The sequence below is a fragment of the Micropterus dolomieu genome, linkage group LG18 (assembly GCF_021292245.1).
Source record: "Micropterus dolomieu isolate WLL.071019.BEF.003 ecotype Adirondacks linkage group LG18, ASM2129224v1, whole genome shotgun sequence".
NCBI classification, from domain to species: Eukaryota; Metazoa; Chordata; class Actinopteri; order Centrarchiformes; family Centrarchidae; genus Micropterus; species Micropterus dolomieu.
The window spans coordinates 25,784,783-25,801,269 of NC_060167.1; the positions used below are offsets into that span (position 1 = coordinate 25,784,783).

Sequence of the window (16,487 nt, forward strand, 5' to 3'; positions counted from 1 at the left end):
CTGAAAGCTACCAAAAGGTCAAATATGTCTGCATCAAGCATGTGAAAGGGCTTCTTTAAGTCAATACATTTGTGTGAAGGACAGCAGTATATGGGACAACACTGAGAGCAAAAGCATGGAACAGGCACGGAAAAACACTGTGACAATAAGAGGTGTAACGATACAGATAGCAGGACTTAGCAGTTAACTTCCATTGTGTGTGACATGAATTGTGAAATAACTGCATTTACAGCCCATGCGTGACTGTAGCAAAGCACCACATTTCCACACTGCTTTCCATGTCTGATCATGATCATTTAATGTTGCTGAAAGACATGCAGCAGATGTGAGCTTATTATGTGGTTTATTTCACGACTGGTGATGAGGATCAGGATGAACACCACAAGAAAAGGCATTTTATACAAATAATCTGTAAATACAAAGCATCAGAAAAAGAAAGAAAACATCCTTTGACACTTAGTCTGTGGGTTTATTAGGCCTCTACATTTCAGAGGGTAATGTTGTTTTGTTTACTGACTTTACATACAAAAGATATTATCAGCTTATAAAATATTATGTATTGTTATAGCTGAAACTACTCATCAGTATAGTAAGGGGTTAATTAACTCCACCTCAACCAGTGGCAACACATGCATCAGTAATAATATGAATCCATTAATATATACAGAATAATGTAACACAAATAAACAAAAAGATAGTATCTAGTAGTATTTTTACTTCTGACACTTAAGGACTTTTTTTAAGTATAATTTTTTATCCAGGACTTGATTAAAACCTAACATACTGCACATAAGTAAAATTTCGGGTATTGGAAGAAGAGTATTTCTTCCAATACTGACACTTGACACTACCACACAAAAAAAACTCTTGCGGTGTCCTGTGAGAGAGAGGTATAAGGTTTAATCCTGCCAGTTTTCTTCAGTACTGCCTTGGTTAACTAATCGCTTTACACATCTTACTTTGTCTCAAGGACATGTGACCAAAAACATAAGAACATGCTTGAGACAGCTTGGGATTTGTGTGAAGAGTGATTTGGGTCAAAGTGGGAAACAGTATGTAGTTACACTGAAGCTCTGTAGCTCCATCTAGTGTTGGACTGTAGCATATGTGAGTGAGTCATTCAGACCCTCACTTGCTCGGGAAGCTTATTCAAAGAAGGCTGCAATGACTGAATCCCCAGTAAATCCCATCTCAAGGAATCTGTGTCAACTTTGGCACAATACATGCCACACTGAGATTCTATAGGTGACTGTAATCATTCCTCCTGTTAATACTGTCCATGAAGAGATCCCTTCCTCACACGATCCCAATGTGATGGGGGACAAAATCCACATACCTCGTTTGGTGATAACATGCGTTCTGAACTTGAAGCTGGTCTAAGGCTTCACCAGTCTCACTTGGTCAGATCAAGTAGATACAGTTCAAATTTCCATTTTGGGTTCTGGCCCTCTGACGTGGCTCAGCAAGCAAACACTGTCTGTTGAAGTGCAATGAGGGAATTGCATTTTACTTTCGTAGATAACCACATGATTTGTCTTACTCAGACTGGTGAAGCCTGATGTTGGCTTTACATTTCACACTTATTTTTTACACAGAACACGGACCTGTGGATATTGTCCCCCGTACAATGAGTCACTAGAGAAAAAGGTTTGAACCCAGATGCACAAGCCAGAAACAAGCAGGATAGGTACAAGATCACATTTACTCATGGTCAAAAACAGGCAGACTGCGTGACTAAGAGTTGGCTGGAGCTGTGACACGCCATCTCACCAGTACTACTTTGAGACGGGGTTTCCTTCTGGCAAGTATAGACAAGAAGAAGAATTACAGCAAATAAAAACTCTTTCGATGTACATATGAGTATTGTGTCAAGGCAAACTTGACAAAAATGTGAAAAAACATGAAACTTAAAGTTGGTCTGACCCACCATGTGGCAAAGAGTCACTGTGCATCTGCATTATTATGTCTTATCTGAACTGGTATATGGCCAATATTTGATCTAAAAAAAAAAATCTGACATAAAATAAAGGCAAGTGAATAAACCCTACACCCTTAAAAGTGAAAGGACAATAGCCTTTCTTGCCATCTGGAAAGGCTTGCACTGTTACTCTATTCTGCGGATCTTTTAACCATTAATCATTCATTATCTGAAGCCCACAGCCTCCCCTAGAGAGGAAACATTCTGCCAGCTGACACAGAGGGAAGAAATAACCATCCACACACACTGGAGAAACCCCTTTCCATTTAAGTTAGTGTATAGAGACTTATGGTCCTGTGGTGATATTTGTAGCGTTGAGTTAACTGAAGAGAAACTTCTTGTTATTGATCCAGCACTGGGTAAAGATGGATGTAAAGAATGTGCACTTAGTCAGAGGACGTTTTTAATCAGGAAACTAAAATCTGTGGCATACTCACTCTTGAACAGGTTTACAAGAGAAAGGCAATCCAAGAAGAGTCCCGCCCCCACCACCACTACCTTTTAGGCCATCCAAGAGGTGACAGAGGCCCTCCCTCTCGCCATGCTCCCGGCTCAGGAGGCAGCCAAAATCTACCACACCAACTACGTGCGTAACGCCCGGGCCGTAGGCGTGCTGTGGACGGTCTTCACCATCACCTTCGCCGTCATCACCGTGGTGGTGTTCATCCAGCCTTACTGGATCGGGGACAGCGTCAACACGCCGCAGGCCGGGTACTTCGGCCTCTTCCACTACTGCATCGGCAACGCGCTCACCTCGGAGCTCACCTGCAAGGGGAGCGCGTTGGACTTCGGCTCCATCCCATCCGGCGCTTTCAAGACGGCCATGTTCTTCGTGGGGATCTCCATGCTGCTGGTGGTGGGCAGCATCGTCTGCTTCAGCCTCTTCTTCTTCTGCAACGCGGGGAGCGTTTACAAGATCTGCGCCTGGATGCAGCTGGCCTCGAGTGAGCTCCACCAGGGTTTGACTTAAGATTGAAGCTGCTGCACATATGGAAGTTAGGCTACGACAAAAGTCACTTCAAAGAGTTACTGATAGGTTATATGATTCATGTAAAAACATTCATCTCACATTATAGGCTCGTAATTAGGCTACACTATAGGCTATACGCGTTATAATCAACTTTAGGGTATATATTTTGGATAAGATATTTCATATAGAAAACAGAATGCAGTACAAAAACTGTACAAAAATACACAAACTTATGTTCATAAACAATGATTAAGTATCAACGGAATTTTCATGTCTGCACACCCAGCACATTTACATTACCACACTATTGAGGACCTTCTTATTGGTCGCCATGAGTTATTTATTAAGCTCTTTATCATTTAGTCTTGAATGACTTCACAGATACATAAATAAATGAAGAAATATACTGTAAACCTTTACATGCATGGTCTAACTAATAAGTAATCAATGACACGTCAATGTGAAAATACATAGGCCTAGGCAGGAAACGAGGGCTGGATCATGGTCCTGTGAGGCCCCTGGGCACGTGTCTCTTGGAGCACCCCCCTCCCCAAATCTAGTCTTTTAATCGCTGTCCTGCCCACAGTTCATGCATTATTTTACACCAAAAACGTACGAAAATTTGTGCTGTTTCTACACAAGTGCTTTTGAAATCAATAGGTGGTAGATTTGGCTCAGTGAGCTTCCAAATGAATGACAGGCAAATCCTACATTCACGCCCATAATAAATTATCCTCAAGCTTTCTGGATGAAAGCAGAAACTACCAATTTTCCAAATGGCTGTAATGCTCACATTTTATTTACTTTATCCACACAAAAACAAAAATGCTTTCTGGTGTTCATGGTGAGGTCACTTCACCGATACACCCTATAGTTTAGGCTATTTTGACTCTTCTTTGAAGAAAAGTTTCAGAGGACTTTCTCTATCTGTCTGAATGGGAGGGTTGCTTACCTAGTCCGAGTTAAGATCAAAGGTCCTCCATTCTGACTGGCGGTCTGAAGTTGAGCTATTTCTTGTATACTTGTCTGTGACTTCTGCACTGAATTTCATGGTTCTGCATATTGACACATAGACACACATTAATACATTGACAGACAGACAGACACACACAACCCTCACAGGAATAAGTTTCAGGGAATATGTTTGGCTGGGTGCTTTCCAGTGCTTTCCCCCCTCAACTTTACTGATGAGTCATTATTCCCATTATTGATGAGGTAATATTCAAGGCAGCCATTCAGTTTAGCATCAGCCTTCAAGCTGTTCTTTTATGCAGAATGAGCAGACTTGTTCGTGAATATTGTACCATGTCACAGCACATTGTAGCGTGTCAACCAGTGGTGTAGAAGCACTGTACTCTCCGAGAGGCTCTTGTTTTAAGCATGCACTGTATGTACGAAGGGGCCCAGGTGGCAGCTTGGGCCACGAACCGTGCGCTGCCTGAGGCTTGTAGGCCCCCTGGCAGTCCGAGGCCTCAGGGCACTGGCCCCAGTGACCAGGGCTATAATGCAGCCTTTCTAACATTAGTGAAATAAGTATTCAGATATTTTACTCAAGTATAAGCAGCAAATACAACACTGTAGAAATACTTTGTTACATGTAAATGTCATGTATTCAAAATGTTACTAAAGTAAAATATTGGGTTAGTTATTCCTTTGCAATGTATCATTTAAAAAAAATACACATTGGTTTTCTGTATAGCTGTTAGTTAAATGTAGTGGAGGATAAAGTAAAATATTTCTCTCTGAAATGTAGTGGATTCAAAGTATAAAGTAGCGTGAAATATAAATACATGTACTTTGTTATTTTCCACCACTGAGACACAACAGTTAACAAAATCTCATCTCGGGACAGTTGCTAATTGTAGGCCATTTGGTTATAAAAAGATGAGTGCATTTCGGCCTCATAAAGAGAGAAATGAGTGCAGAAGCAGATTTTGAACAGATGTAGCTGCAAGTGAAAGGATGAGCCTATAATGAAGCAATTAATGAGCTAAACCTGGAGGTGTGCTGTTACACTTTCTCCTCTCCCATTTCACACGCCTCACACCTGTCATTCTGAGTGTGTGTGTGTGTGTGCGCGCGCTCCAGTAGTTGTAAGGGTGGATATTTCATATTACTGTTAGTGAGGACAATAAAAACATCTCCCAGCGGTAGCTTTTTAAAGATAAAGTCTCTATGGGTCGCTAGCCTCTAAATTTGGTTTACTTTGGGTTCAGATTGCAGAAGTTTCAGACATTGTTTTGCTTCTAATGATGATTTTTTTGTAATGTTTTGCAATTGAATCTGTATCTCTCTTCATAGGGCCCCATTTAAGTAAAAAGGGTTGTTGTTAGTGGGGACTGTTCTTGTGAAAGGGTTATTCTAATTCTTTGATTCTTTTTAATTCTTTGATTTAGATTAGGTGTGCGTATGTGCTAATGTTTCACCTACATGCCGAGGTGAGCCAGCACAAGAGAGGTTGTCTTTCTGTAGAGTTAATAATGGATGAAGAGGTTCATCTTTCCAGAGTTGAGACGCTCTGGAGTTGCTAAGCATCTCACCTGCGTGTGTGCGCACATGTGCGTATACCTGAATGAGTGGAGTGTATTTAATTAATTTCTCTTTTTGTTTGTTATTTCATCAGTGGAGGTGAAGACGGTGGTTCGTGATATTGCCCATCAACCGCAGCAAGATGTTCTTTTAGCAGTCAACAAGTCTTTATATAAAACTCAAACACAGACAGTGGTGGAGGAAGTATTCAGATCCTGTACTTCAATAAATGCACCCAAAAGTCCCCAGGGAGATATTACATATTCTATCACTAGATTATTAATACTTATTCATTTATGTGTAAGCAGCATTTTATTGTTAGTTGAGGATTAATCAAACCATTAATCAAATGATTGCTTGGTTTGTAAAAATTCTTGTCCATCACAGCGTGATACATTCACAATGTTTTCTTATAATATACAACAACAATAACAACTAGTCCAAACCTCAGAATGATTACAGTTATTACAAGGAAAAGAAGCAAATCCACAGATTTGAGAGGCTGATTGTATTTGTACATGAAAAATTACATAAAATTATTTTGTAAATAGTCACCAATTAATTTTCTGTCGATTGACTAATTGTTTCAGCTCTTGTATATACCGTGGGGTGGTTTAATTTATAACAAAACATCATATTTTATAAGCTCTGTAGTGCAGTAAAAAGTGAAACATTTCCCTTTGAAATGTAGAAAAGTAGAAGTGGCAGGAATATAAAAAACAAAGTACACTACAAGTACCTCAAATGTGTACTTAAGTGTAGTACTTGAGTAAATGTAAATTCCTTTACTGAATACATCCAAATGCAATTCCACAGGTTTCCCACATCAAAAAGTTTGTGTATTCAAATAAATAAGAAATGTTTTCAAAATGAATGACCTGGTATTAAACCCTCATGCTGTGCCTCCCTCTCTCCCAGGCACATGCATGGTGATTGGCTGTATGATCTATCCTGACGGCTGGGACTCGGACGAGGTGAAGCGCATGTGTGGCCAGCGGACTGACAAATACACCCTGGGCAACTGCACGGTGCGCTGGGCGTACATCCTGGCCATCATCAGCATCATGGACTCGCTCATCCTCTCCATGGTGGCCTTCAGCCTGGGCAGCCGGCAGGACAAGCTGCTGCCCGAGGACTTCCAGGTGGAGGGGAAAGGTACAAGAGTGAAGGGAGGGTTGAAGGGAAGGAGGGAGGGGGACACAGGCTGGATGAGGATATCTAGCTGGAGGAAAGAGATAGCAAATTTTGCAAGAGGAAAGAAAAGGGTGGACTGAAGTGAAGCAGAGGCTGGGCAGCCTTGAGACCTCAAAGTTTGACCCCCTGTTTAAGTATTGAATTGCTGAGGTCTGAATAAACTGAGAACAAAACGATCACTGGCAGCATATGCTCTAGATGGCAAGGTTGTTCGGTCCATCACTTTAGTCCAGACTGAAATATCTCAATAAATACTGGATGGAAATTAAATATTGTACAGACAGTCATGGTTCCTAGAGTATGAATGCTACAGACTTGTGATCCTCTGACATTTCATCTAGCGCTACCATGAGGGTAGCAAAGATTTGCTACAGATATTTTGATTCCCTACAGGATAAATTCTAATGATTTCAGTGATCCTCTGACTTTTACTCTAGCAACACCAGCAGGTCAATGTGGATGATGTATTTTATTGACTTTACCTTTACTCTAGTGTTTGGAGTGTTTAGTTTAATCCCAGTACCCATTCCCAACAGGAGGCCTTTGTCTCCTCTCCTGCCTGGCCGTTATTGTAAATAAGAATGTGTTGGCTGGGGAAAATAAAGGTATAAAAAAAGTGCCACCATGAGGATTGATTACTGTGAAATATGGAAACTGATGTTCCCCAGAGGATGAACTGTAATACATTTGATCCCCTGACCTTTCATCTAGTGCCTAACTTTTCATTTGTCCAATACTAATGACATTCCCATTAGCCTCAGCTGTACTTTTTTGTGTACTAATTAGCTAAAGTTAGAATGGTAACATTAAATTAAGATGGTAACCATTATACCTGCTACAAATCAACACACTAACATTATCATTGTGAGCATGTTAGCATGCAGATGTTAGCATTTAGCTCAAAGCTGCTTGAATACAGCCTCACAGAGCCGCTAGCATGGATTTAGACTGGTCTTAACATAGAGTGGGTGTATCAGTTAAAACCCAGCTGAGCTATTGACATAAAGCTGTCATTGTCTGAACTGAGATTACACCTCCTTCTCTTTTCAGTAATGTTTTTCTCTCAACCACAGATAACGACTAGGCTGGCTGTGGGCAACAGAGGGAAGAGATGGACGAGACTTTATGGGGAGTACTACTGACTGAAAGGATTCTCCAAGGATTCAGGACAATTAGTTAATCTAAAAATAAGTTCATCTTGTCCTTGAAATTATGACAATAGACTTTGAAAACATGGGAGTAGTCACTATCCAGCCTCCAGCTCAGACCTTGCAGTCTTAGATGAGCTAACTCTGTATTTTGGACTAAAACAAAGGAATTAACATTCTGTGGACTTTTCTGCAAAAGATTTTGTTACTCAAATACCAATGTAGAGCAGCTCCTTGTTACTTTAACTACAGTTAACATAAATGCTAAGAAGACTGTGCTAACACCATTAAAAAAGTTAATTTAATCATTAACTTTGAAAACAGGTGTTTCACGTAAATGTATTAAGGAGTACAGAGTGATTTTTCTAATAAAGTCCAAATAAAATATGCTCCAAACAGTCCTCAATGTAAACCCTATGGCCTTGGTTCATGGATCTGTTAGTGTTTAGTATGGAATAAAATCTTCCTATTGAACATCTGATTCTGCTCTGTGTCTTTAGGGACTGAAATCCCTGCATGAAACACTGTATTTGCCTCAAATCACCACCACAATCTAGTGAGATTTTGAAAAATGTTTATTCTTATTACCTTCAGAAAAAAAAAAATTAATCAAATTAAGAGGGGAGACATGGACAGAGGAGATGAGACTTGGTAGAAAAACAAATGGTTTTGAGGGGATTCAAAGCATTATTACAGCATTTCTTTTTAGTACAATCTATTATTTTCAAATCCAACACCTCCATGTGCAGTGGAAACACGAAGCTTTAATAATCCTACAACCAGATATCACCTGAACATTCTTGGAGGCATTTCCATAAAGTGTAATAAAAAAAAAAAAATTTTTAAAAAAGGCTTCTGCCTTCAATCTAAACTGCTGACAGTCTCCTCTAGAAACTGCACAGCATTAGCCGCAGAGAGGGAGAGGCTACAGGCCAACTCTTTGGTACTGTACTCCGGACGTGGATCCACACAACTAGATTTTACTGTTAATGTGGGAAATGGAATATGAAGCCTTTTTCTTAACAGGCATTAAGTGATACAAGTATGAGACAGCATAAAGTTGAAGGAATCTGAAAGTTTTTCACATTATACTGTGCCAAGTGCTTTTTTTCCTCCTTTTTACATAAGATAATGCTGAAATTAAATGATAACACTTGAAAAATCTGAGATTAAACAGTTTCCTGAAAAATAGTTTCTGATGAGTCCCACTCCAGAACTGGTGCACAATTTTGAAATGTATGAAAGTTATGCTTTCTAATCATGTAGTTCTGCCTGTATACAAATGTACAAAAGTTTTGTGTAGGATAAAGCCAACAGCACTAAGAACATTACTAGACTCTCATCATGCCTGTTAGCATTATGCAGTTGTTATTTCTGAGCACTTTGCACATTTGACAGTCAAAAAAGCTGGCACAGCTAACGTAATGACCGGCAAACAGACAGATTTGGCTTATTAGTGACCTAAATGATAACAGTATGTGGGCGATCTTTATTTTTCTGTTAACATCCTGCCTTGTTCTGCATTTGTAGACAAAGTGCAACTTCCTTTTAAATCCCAGTCTATTATCTATAGCTAAATATACAGAAAATAATGTGCTGCAGAGAAAGAGCCGGAGTCAGAAAAAAAGAGCGAGGTCGATAAGTCCTATGCAGCCAATAAAAAAAAAAAGACAGCCATAAATATAGGGAGAAGACCTCGAGTTCCTTCCATCACCAGTGTAATCCAAAACAGGGCAAAGACTCAGCCGCAGTCCCTCTCTTTATTGAATTCATGAAAGTGTGTGTAGCTAGCCTCTGAGAGCCATGACAGGAGGATGCAGGCACAATGCAGACACAGGGTCTTGCAGACATGAATGTGTTTGACGGTATGTTTTCAAGCCCAGGAATCTTCGATCTTAATTTATCCTTTCACAATATGAGGGTGGAGGTGTGTGCGGGTGGGCCTCTAGGATGTGAGCCAAGGATGGGAGAGGCACTGGGCTGCGGTGGCTCTCCTTTCAGGCACCAGGTCCAGCATGGGCAGCAGGAAGGTGCTGAAGGTGTGTGCCTCATCTTTGGACCACTCATACTTTTCTACCAACACGTCAAATAAACCCCACGGCTTCAGCTTGGTGATGTGACGCAGGTCGCCTGGGAGAAAATATTACATTTCAATAATTACGGTTCTGAATGTTGACGCATTACATATTATAGTTATTATATAAACATGTAAAATGATGGTTTTATACAAATAATATGTAAAAGTGCTTTTGGTTGGAATAATCCCCTGCACCACCTCTATGAATTGGAATAGCTGCACTTAATTTAATTAGCTTTAGTTTTGTCCTCAGCTGAGCAGGTGGCTGTTCCCTTGAGGTGCACAGTCTGAAATATTCACTTTCACACCAAATACCTAAGTATATTTTAAGGATGAACAGGATTTAGCTACAGCAGACAGCCAGTGGCGTGGCCAGGGTATGTTTACCTTTCTTTGTGAAAAACTCCTTGGAGTATTTGCCTGCCAAGATCAGCTTCCGAGGAACTTTGCCTAGGAGCTCCATGATCAGCGCTAAGTGATCTACAGGGAAGTGGAGAAATACACAAAGACAGCTGCTGAAGCAACAAAGTAAACAGAACCATTTCAGTAAATGGCTAAAGCACTGGACTCTTTATAAACACAGTATAAAGTCTATAACTTCACATGTGAATCTGGCATTCACACTCATTTCACGGGTCTATTGGAATAACCATCTAGTTAAATGTCTTATGTTTTGCGGGACAGATGTTTCTGGGGAAGCAGACACCAACCTTCGTCTCTTGAGTAGTCTTCTCCAGAGTGGGGTTCAAACAGATAATCTCCAGTGGCAAGCTCAAAAGCCTGAGGAAAAAAACCCCACAAACATATGAACTCAATAAATGAATGGGTTTAATCAAATACAAGTCCATCAGTGAGCCATGTGAGTTTGTAGCAATTGTTTCCCAATGCTTCATCTATTTAAGGGTTCAGGTTCAGCAACCTTCACTAATAGCTCATCTTACATTATGTGTGTATACACACATTTTAACTACTACTAGTGTTGCTGTAGACCAATGTTTCGATGATCATGTTCACAGATTTTCTGTATCGCATGCATATTGATGCACTGATTGATTGTATTTTTCCTGGCCAATATCCGATTTTTTAAAGGTGTGACCCGCCGATTCTAATTTTCTTTCTTTCTAAGAACTATAATTAACAGCATACTCAAACATCTTTGTAACTTTTCTTTAATGAAAAATCCTTTTTCTTTCTTTCTTTCTTTCTTTCTTTCTTTCTTTCTTTATTAGGATCCCCTTTAGCACCAGCATAAGGATTGGCTTTTCTCCCTGTCCATTCAACTGTATGTTCATAATAAAACATTGACTATTAAATAACTTTTACATTTCCTCCAGACATGAAGCAGGTCACAGGATCTTCTCTCACTCAAACACATCTCAATATATAAAGTGCTCCAGGTTAGGCTACTGTTCAGAGCTTTTCTATACAAATCCAACTTAAAATAAATTGCAGCATTAAGTACATTATGTAAGTCATGTGGTGTTTACCAGAGAATGATAGTGTAACTATTTTATTTGAAAATATTTAAGAGAATACATGACTATTTCTAGTAGGTTATTTCTTATCTCACCATTTAATTCTACTTAATTATTTTAATATTTACTCACAAACTACAGGAATGACCCCCTTTATTCTAGGGGTACAACAAATAATCAACATAGTCGGCGATTATTAAATTCGGCAACTGTTTTAATAACCTAAAACCTCCAAAGTGTGGGAGCATTTCAAACACATTTCAGCACTCCAAAAAGTTTGTTAACTGCAGCATCTGCAAAGCGGAGTTTTCCTGGAAACAGTGTGTGGATGATGAAGACTCGTCTCGGTAAGCTCGTTAGTGTTACTCGTGTTACTATTACTTTACGTTATGAGCTGTAACGTTTTCAATACAGTTTCCCTTAGTCAGTTTGATTGATTGATTGTTAATGGTGCTGAGTATAGCACGTAACTATGATACACGATAACGGCCCTGTTCCGTGGCAGACGTGCCCTGATTTTACAATCAAACGATGCATCGCTCATGGCAACACCGGACAATTTCATACTTTCAAAAGAAGAGAGAACAGTTCTCCTGTCTATGCGTGAGGCGGCGTTGCAGGCCGCCCAAAACTCCCTTAAAAAAAGTCACAGAATTTTGTGAGTTGTTGAGTTAGGGGAAAATATAAACACGTTGTGAAACGCTGTCTACTACAAAATCGTTATTATTGGTCCTCCTGTAAATTCGTAAATGTAATGCATGACGTTATTCCTTTCTCTGTAGTGTCAGTTTGTCCCGGTGTGTTGCAGTACTGGCGTGTAAACTGCTCCGTCACTAAATAGCAGGGGTGTTTTCAGGATCTTGAAACATTGGGGGCTTAGCCCAGCCCATAAAATTTCATATCTTCACATAATAATTTACACCCCCACCCCAAAGTTAAGTCTGTAAAGCAGTAAAGCAACAGTAAACATCCTCTACTTATACGGCACAACAAAACTCTACACTAATTATAATAATATAAAAAAAACTGCAACCGTATGAACAGAGGGGTCTGGGCGTACTCCCCCATAAAATTGTGAGTGTTAAACACATAATTTCCTGCATTCTGGTGTTTTTCTGCACCAATTTATTGTGGAAATTATTATTGTAAAGGGACACAAAATTCAGGTCTTGCTGCATTGTGGTGAGCATTTAAGAACATTTTGATATTTTATGACCTTATATTTTCATCTTAAATGTGCAAATGTACTACTGCCTGCCTTGGCCAGGACACTGCAGATTATAGACTGATTAAGTTATAAAAGGTATGATATGAATGGAAAATGTAGCGAAATTAAGAGTAGGCCTACATTAGATGTACCCACCACTGCTGCAGACATCATCACTGCTGCCTGCAGCTAGAAGCAACAGCAGCACAAAAGAAGAAGCTGCACAGGCCTCGACCAACTTTTTTTCCCTCCCTCAACATTTCTATTGGTTACATTTTGTCCGCGACTGATGTGGAGTGTGTGAGTGATTGACTGGTCACTTAGTAAACCGCCTCCTATATGAGCCAGCTCCGAAATCGCCTGAGTCAGGAAGGTAATGCGAAAAAAATCTTTACATTAGGAAAGAGGGGTGACAAAACATAGATTATGAAATGAAATATGTATAATGCCTCCTCAGCCTATCAGGTGATTAACCTCACCACAAATCCACACAAGTTAATTTCAGCGCCTCTGATAAAGTGCAACTCACAGCTTCAGGTGGAGCAGAGAGGACAGACACAATGCTCCGCTAATGTGCAGGAGAATAAATAATAACAATAATCTCTCTCTCTCTTTCGCTCATTCCCGCGCACGTAACTTAGTTAAGCGAGTAAAGTTCAATTTTCGGCCATTTGTTTTTTGATTTTTAAAAACCCTTCCGAGATCCGGGGCTTTTCAAAAAACCAGGGCTAACGACGCCGCTGCTAAACAGCATATCAGCTGCTCAGATCAGGACTTGATTTCACTTTCTTTTGCTATAGCAGAAACATTAATTAAAATATGTATTTTTGAAAGTAGTATTTATTTTATTTTCGTGACTGTTAACTAGCACATGCCTAAAACAACCTCAAGTTTAATTTAAAAGCTGATAGCTACATAAGACTTCGAAGCTGATCACTGTAGCTTTATCTGGTCAGTGCTTTAGATGATCCCTGTGTCTGTAACGTAATACAAGATAACATCTCTTTCTGTTTCTCTGCAAAACTATAACTGGGGATCCACAGTGTGTGGGGAAGCTTACAGCTTTCAGTGAAGAACTTCCACACAGACGACATGTTGTAACAAGCGTGTGTGGCTGTGACAATAGTCGGTTACTGTCTGCACCGCTGTGTGCCTGACGACACACCATGCAGCACAGAATGTGTTTATTTGACGCTGATTGACACCAGCCACTGGTCATGGCCGATTAAGCTCAAGACTGTTTGATTCCGGTCACAGCCCATCAATCGGTGCATCTTTAATATTGACATGATACACATTTCTGCCAACTGGTAAAAAAAAAAAAAAAAAAATCAGCAATGAGTCAATAAGAGAAGAGAAGAAGTAGTCTGGAAGCTGATGTGAACAGTACATCTTCCAAAACATTTAACAAAGACTTTCCAAAACGTTTTTCGGGTAGGATATGACAACAACATTTTTGTCTTCCCAGTCGGTGTCAATGACATAGTGCCCTACGGTTACACTGTGTATGTGTCTGTTTTACCATGCAGGCTGTACTCCATATGTCAGCTGGTGTACTGTAGCCGGCTCCAGTCAGCACCTCGGGAGAACGATACTGCCGCGTCTGGATGTCGTCTGTGAAGTGTTTGTGCTGCAAGAATGAGAGAAATCCTGAATGCTGAGGCACGAAGTAATAAATAAGCTGGTATTTACAAAGGGCTGCTACTTGAATTAAGCCAGATTTAAAGTTCAGATTTAAAGCACAGTGGACCAACCTTTCAAAAACATCTCAATAACAGTCCTTGACTGAAAAATAAAAAGGGCTCATGTATATATCTGTACTCACCACCCAGCAGGCGTTGCCCAAGTCAGCGATCTTAACCTGCAGCTTGTCAGCATTTACAGGGTCCAGGGGATTTACTAACATACTGCCTGATGCTCCTGTTAAAGAGAGGAGAGGAAAGGGAGAGGGGGCAGAAGAGGGTGACGTAGAAATGCAGGGGGAAGAAAATATTTAGACACATTGGAGACAACCAAGGAAACCTAAACTGGCAGAATGCTCATAACCGCACGGGTTCATCCCGACAACTGGGAATAAAACTCCCAGGATCACATTAAACATGACAACCCTCTACATCCCAACTCCTGGGTTTGCATTCCGTAGATGACATTTCAGGGTCTCCTCTGGGTACTTGGTTAGCGGAGGTTGTTAATGATGTGCCAGGATAATCCATTTGCATTAGTGTTTACTAGCACCTTTGATCTGATGCAGCCTGCTCACCTTCTAGCTCTTACTGACAACAGTACAACTCATGCTTACTGTGCCACTTCACTCTCAGTCATACTGACGGTTCCTTTTCTCATTGTAATGCGTGTTGCGTTAATGTGCATATTAAAGAATGTGTGAGTGTGATATCAGATTATTGAGCGAATGTAAAAATATACTGTATATGACACCACCCTTAACACTGCAGCTGTCCTGGCGAGTCAGATATGTAAACAGGATTATTAATTAAATAAACCATGCTGTATACAATTATGCAGACGATATCCAAATTGTTTTCATTTCAGATCCAGAATACTCTTTCAAATACTCAATATAAGTGTAACTTGGCTTCAGTAAAGTGCTTAACTCACAACTCTCAACTTAACTCACCATTCTGGCTGTCTTCGTCTTCATCCCCTCCTTTGGTCTCCATCTCCTCCCCCTTCTTATCCTCCTTTAGCTCTACTGTGACAGAGTCTGGGCTGAGAGGGGCAGGGAGCTGCTGCAGGTTGGTGTCCCCGGGTGAACCTTTGCAGGTCTGATGCTCTTCTTTGTTGCTCAACGTGTCCCAGGTCTCTGTGTTGCTTTCAGGCCGGTTTGCGTTCCGTTGGTCCTCCTGCTCCTCTGTCGACTGCTTGGTCCCTTGTACCTCTGGGCTGGTCTCACTCTCCAGTGTGGAGGCGTGGCCGTTACAGTTCACCTCCATCCCGCTCTCCTCCTCCCGTTCATTCACCTCTGGCTTCTGCTGGGGCTGCTCGTCGGGGGTAGAGTCTGTGGCAAAGTACAACGCAGATTATTCAACTATGTTTAATTCATTTCCTAACGAATGACACTCTTGATAATGCCCAAACTCGACTTGATTATTAATTATTTCAGATGTTAAATACTACAGGATACTATCTATTCAGATTTTTAAACCAATTAAAACATTTTAACTACAACAATTATGCGCAGTTATCCACTTCAGTCTACGATCGGCCAGCCATTCACCTGCAATAGCATGGTTAGCAATGTCTTGCAGTGTGGCTGACATAGAGAGGGTGGCTGAGGAAGTCGTCTCTTCAGTGGTCTCTGTCGTCTCCTCATCCTCCTCCTCTTCTCCTCCTCCTTCAGGTGTTGCTCCTCCCTCCATCTCCTGGATCCTCTTCTCTAGAAGCTCCGCCTGCTTTCTCTGCTTCTTCTTCATCTTCTTCTTTTTGTTCTTTGACATTTTGGCCATCTTAGGAATGAAGAACAAGAGGAGAGAGAAAATAAATTCAAGTTTGTATTACAACTTGATTCTAAATGTATTTTGTGAGTCCTCATACAGTGGGGGAAATAAGTATTTGACCCCTTGCTGATTTTGCAGGTTTGCCCACTTACAAAGAATGCAACGATCTATAATTTTAATCATATGTACATTCTAACAGTGAAAGACAGAATCCCAAAGAAAATTCCAGAAAATCACATCATATGAATTTATTAAAATTGATAACCATCTGATGAGGAAAAACAAGTATTTGACCCCCTGGACAAACAGCATGTTAATATTTTGTAGAAAAGCCATTATTGGCCAGCACAGATGTCAAACGGTTTTTATAGTTGGTGACAAGGTTTGTGCACATTTCGGCAGGGATGTTGGCCCACTCCTCCCTGCAGACAGCCTCCAAATCATTCAGGTTCCG

At 40.5% G+C, this 16,487-nt stretch overlaps 2 protein-coding genes across 3 annotated transcripts in view; one reads left to right on the forward strand and one right to left on the reverse strand.

Moving 5' to 3' along the window:
* Window positions 1-2,468: 2,468 nt before the first annotated feature.
* Window positions 2,469-8,293, forward strand: lhfpl5a (LHFPL tetraspan subfamily member 5a). Its single transcript, XM_046028527.1, has 3 exons — window positions 2,469-2,922; window positions 6,396-6,632; window positions 7,745-8,293. Exons 1-3 carry the CDS (start codon window positions 2,520-2,522, stop codon window positions 7,753-7,755), a joined length of 651 nt encoding a protein of 216 aa, XP_045884483.1. The 5' UTR covers window positions 2,469-2,519; the 3' UTR covers window positions 7,756-8,293.
* An 83-nt stretch (window positions 8,294-8,376) lies between these two features.
* srpk1b (SRSF protein kinase 1b) overlaps window positions 8,377-16,487 on the reverse strand; it is a 29,283-nt gene continuing 21,172 nt past the window's right edge. For both annotated transcript variants that reach the window (XM_046028541.1, XM_046028540.1), the window contains exons 10-16: window positions 15,814-16,042; window positions 15,214-15,594; window positions 14,404-14,498; window positions 14,101-14,208; window positions 10,607-10,676; window positions 10,284-10,376; window positions 8,377-9,949 (exon numbers count right to left, since the gene is read on the reverse strand). In XM_046028541.1, the coding sequence (XP_045884497.1) occupies window positions 9,765-9,949; window positions 10,284-10,376; window positions 10,607-10,676; window positions 14,101-14,208; window positions 14,404-14,498; window positions 15,214-15,594; window positions 15,814-16,042 (1,161 nt within the window). In that variant the 3' untranslated portion in view covers window positions 8,377-9,764. The remainder of the gene's footprint in view (window positions 9,950-10,283; window positions 10,377-10,606; window positions 10,677-14,100; window positions 14,209-14,403; window positions 14,499-15,213; window positions 15,595-15,813; window positions 16,043-16,487) is intronic.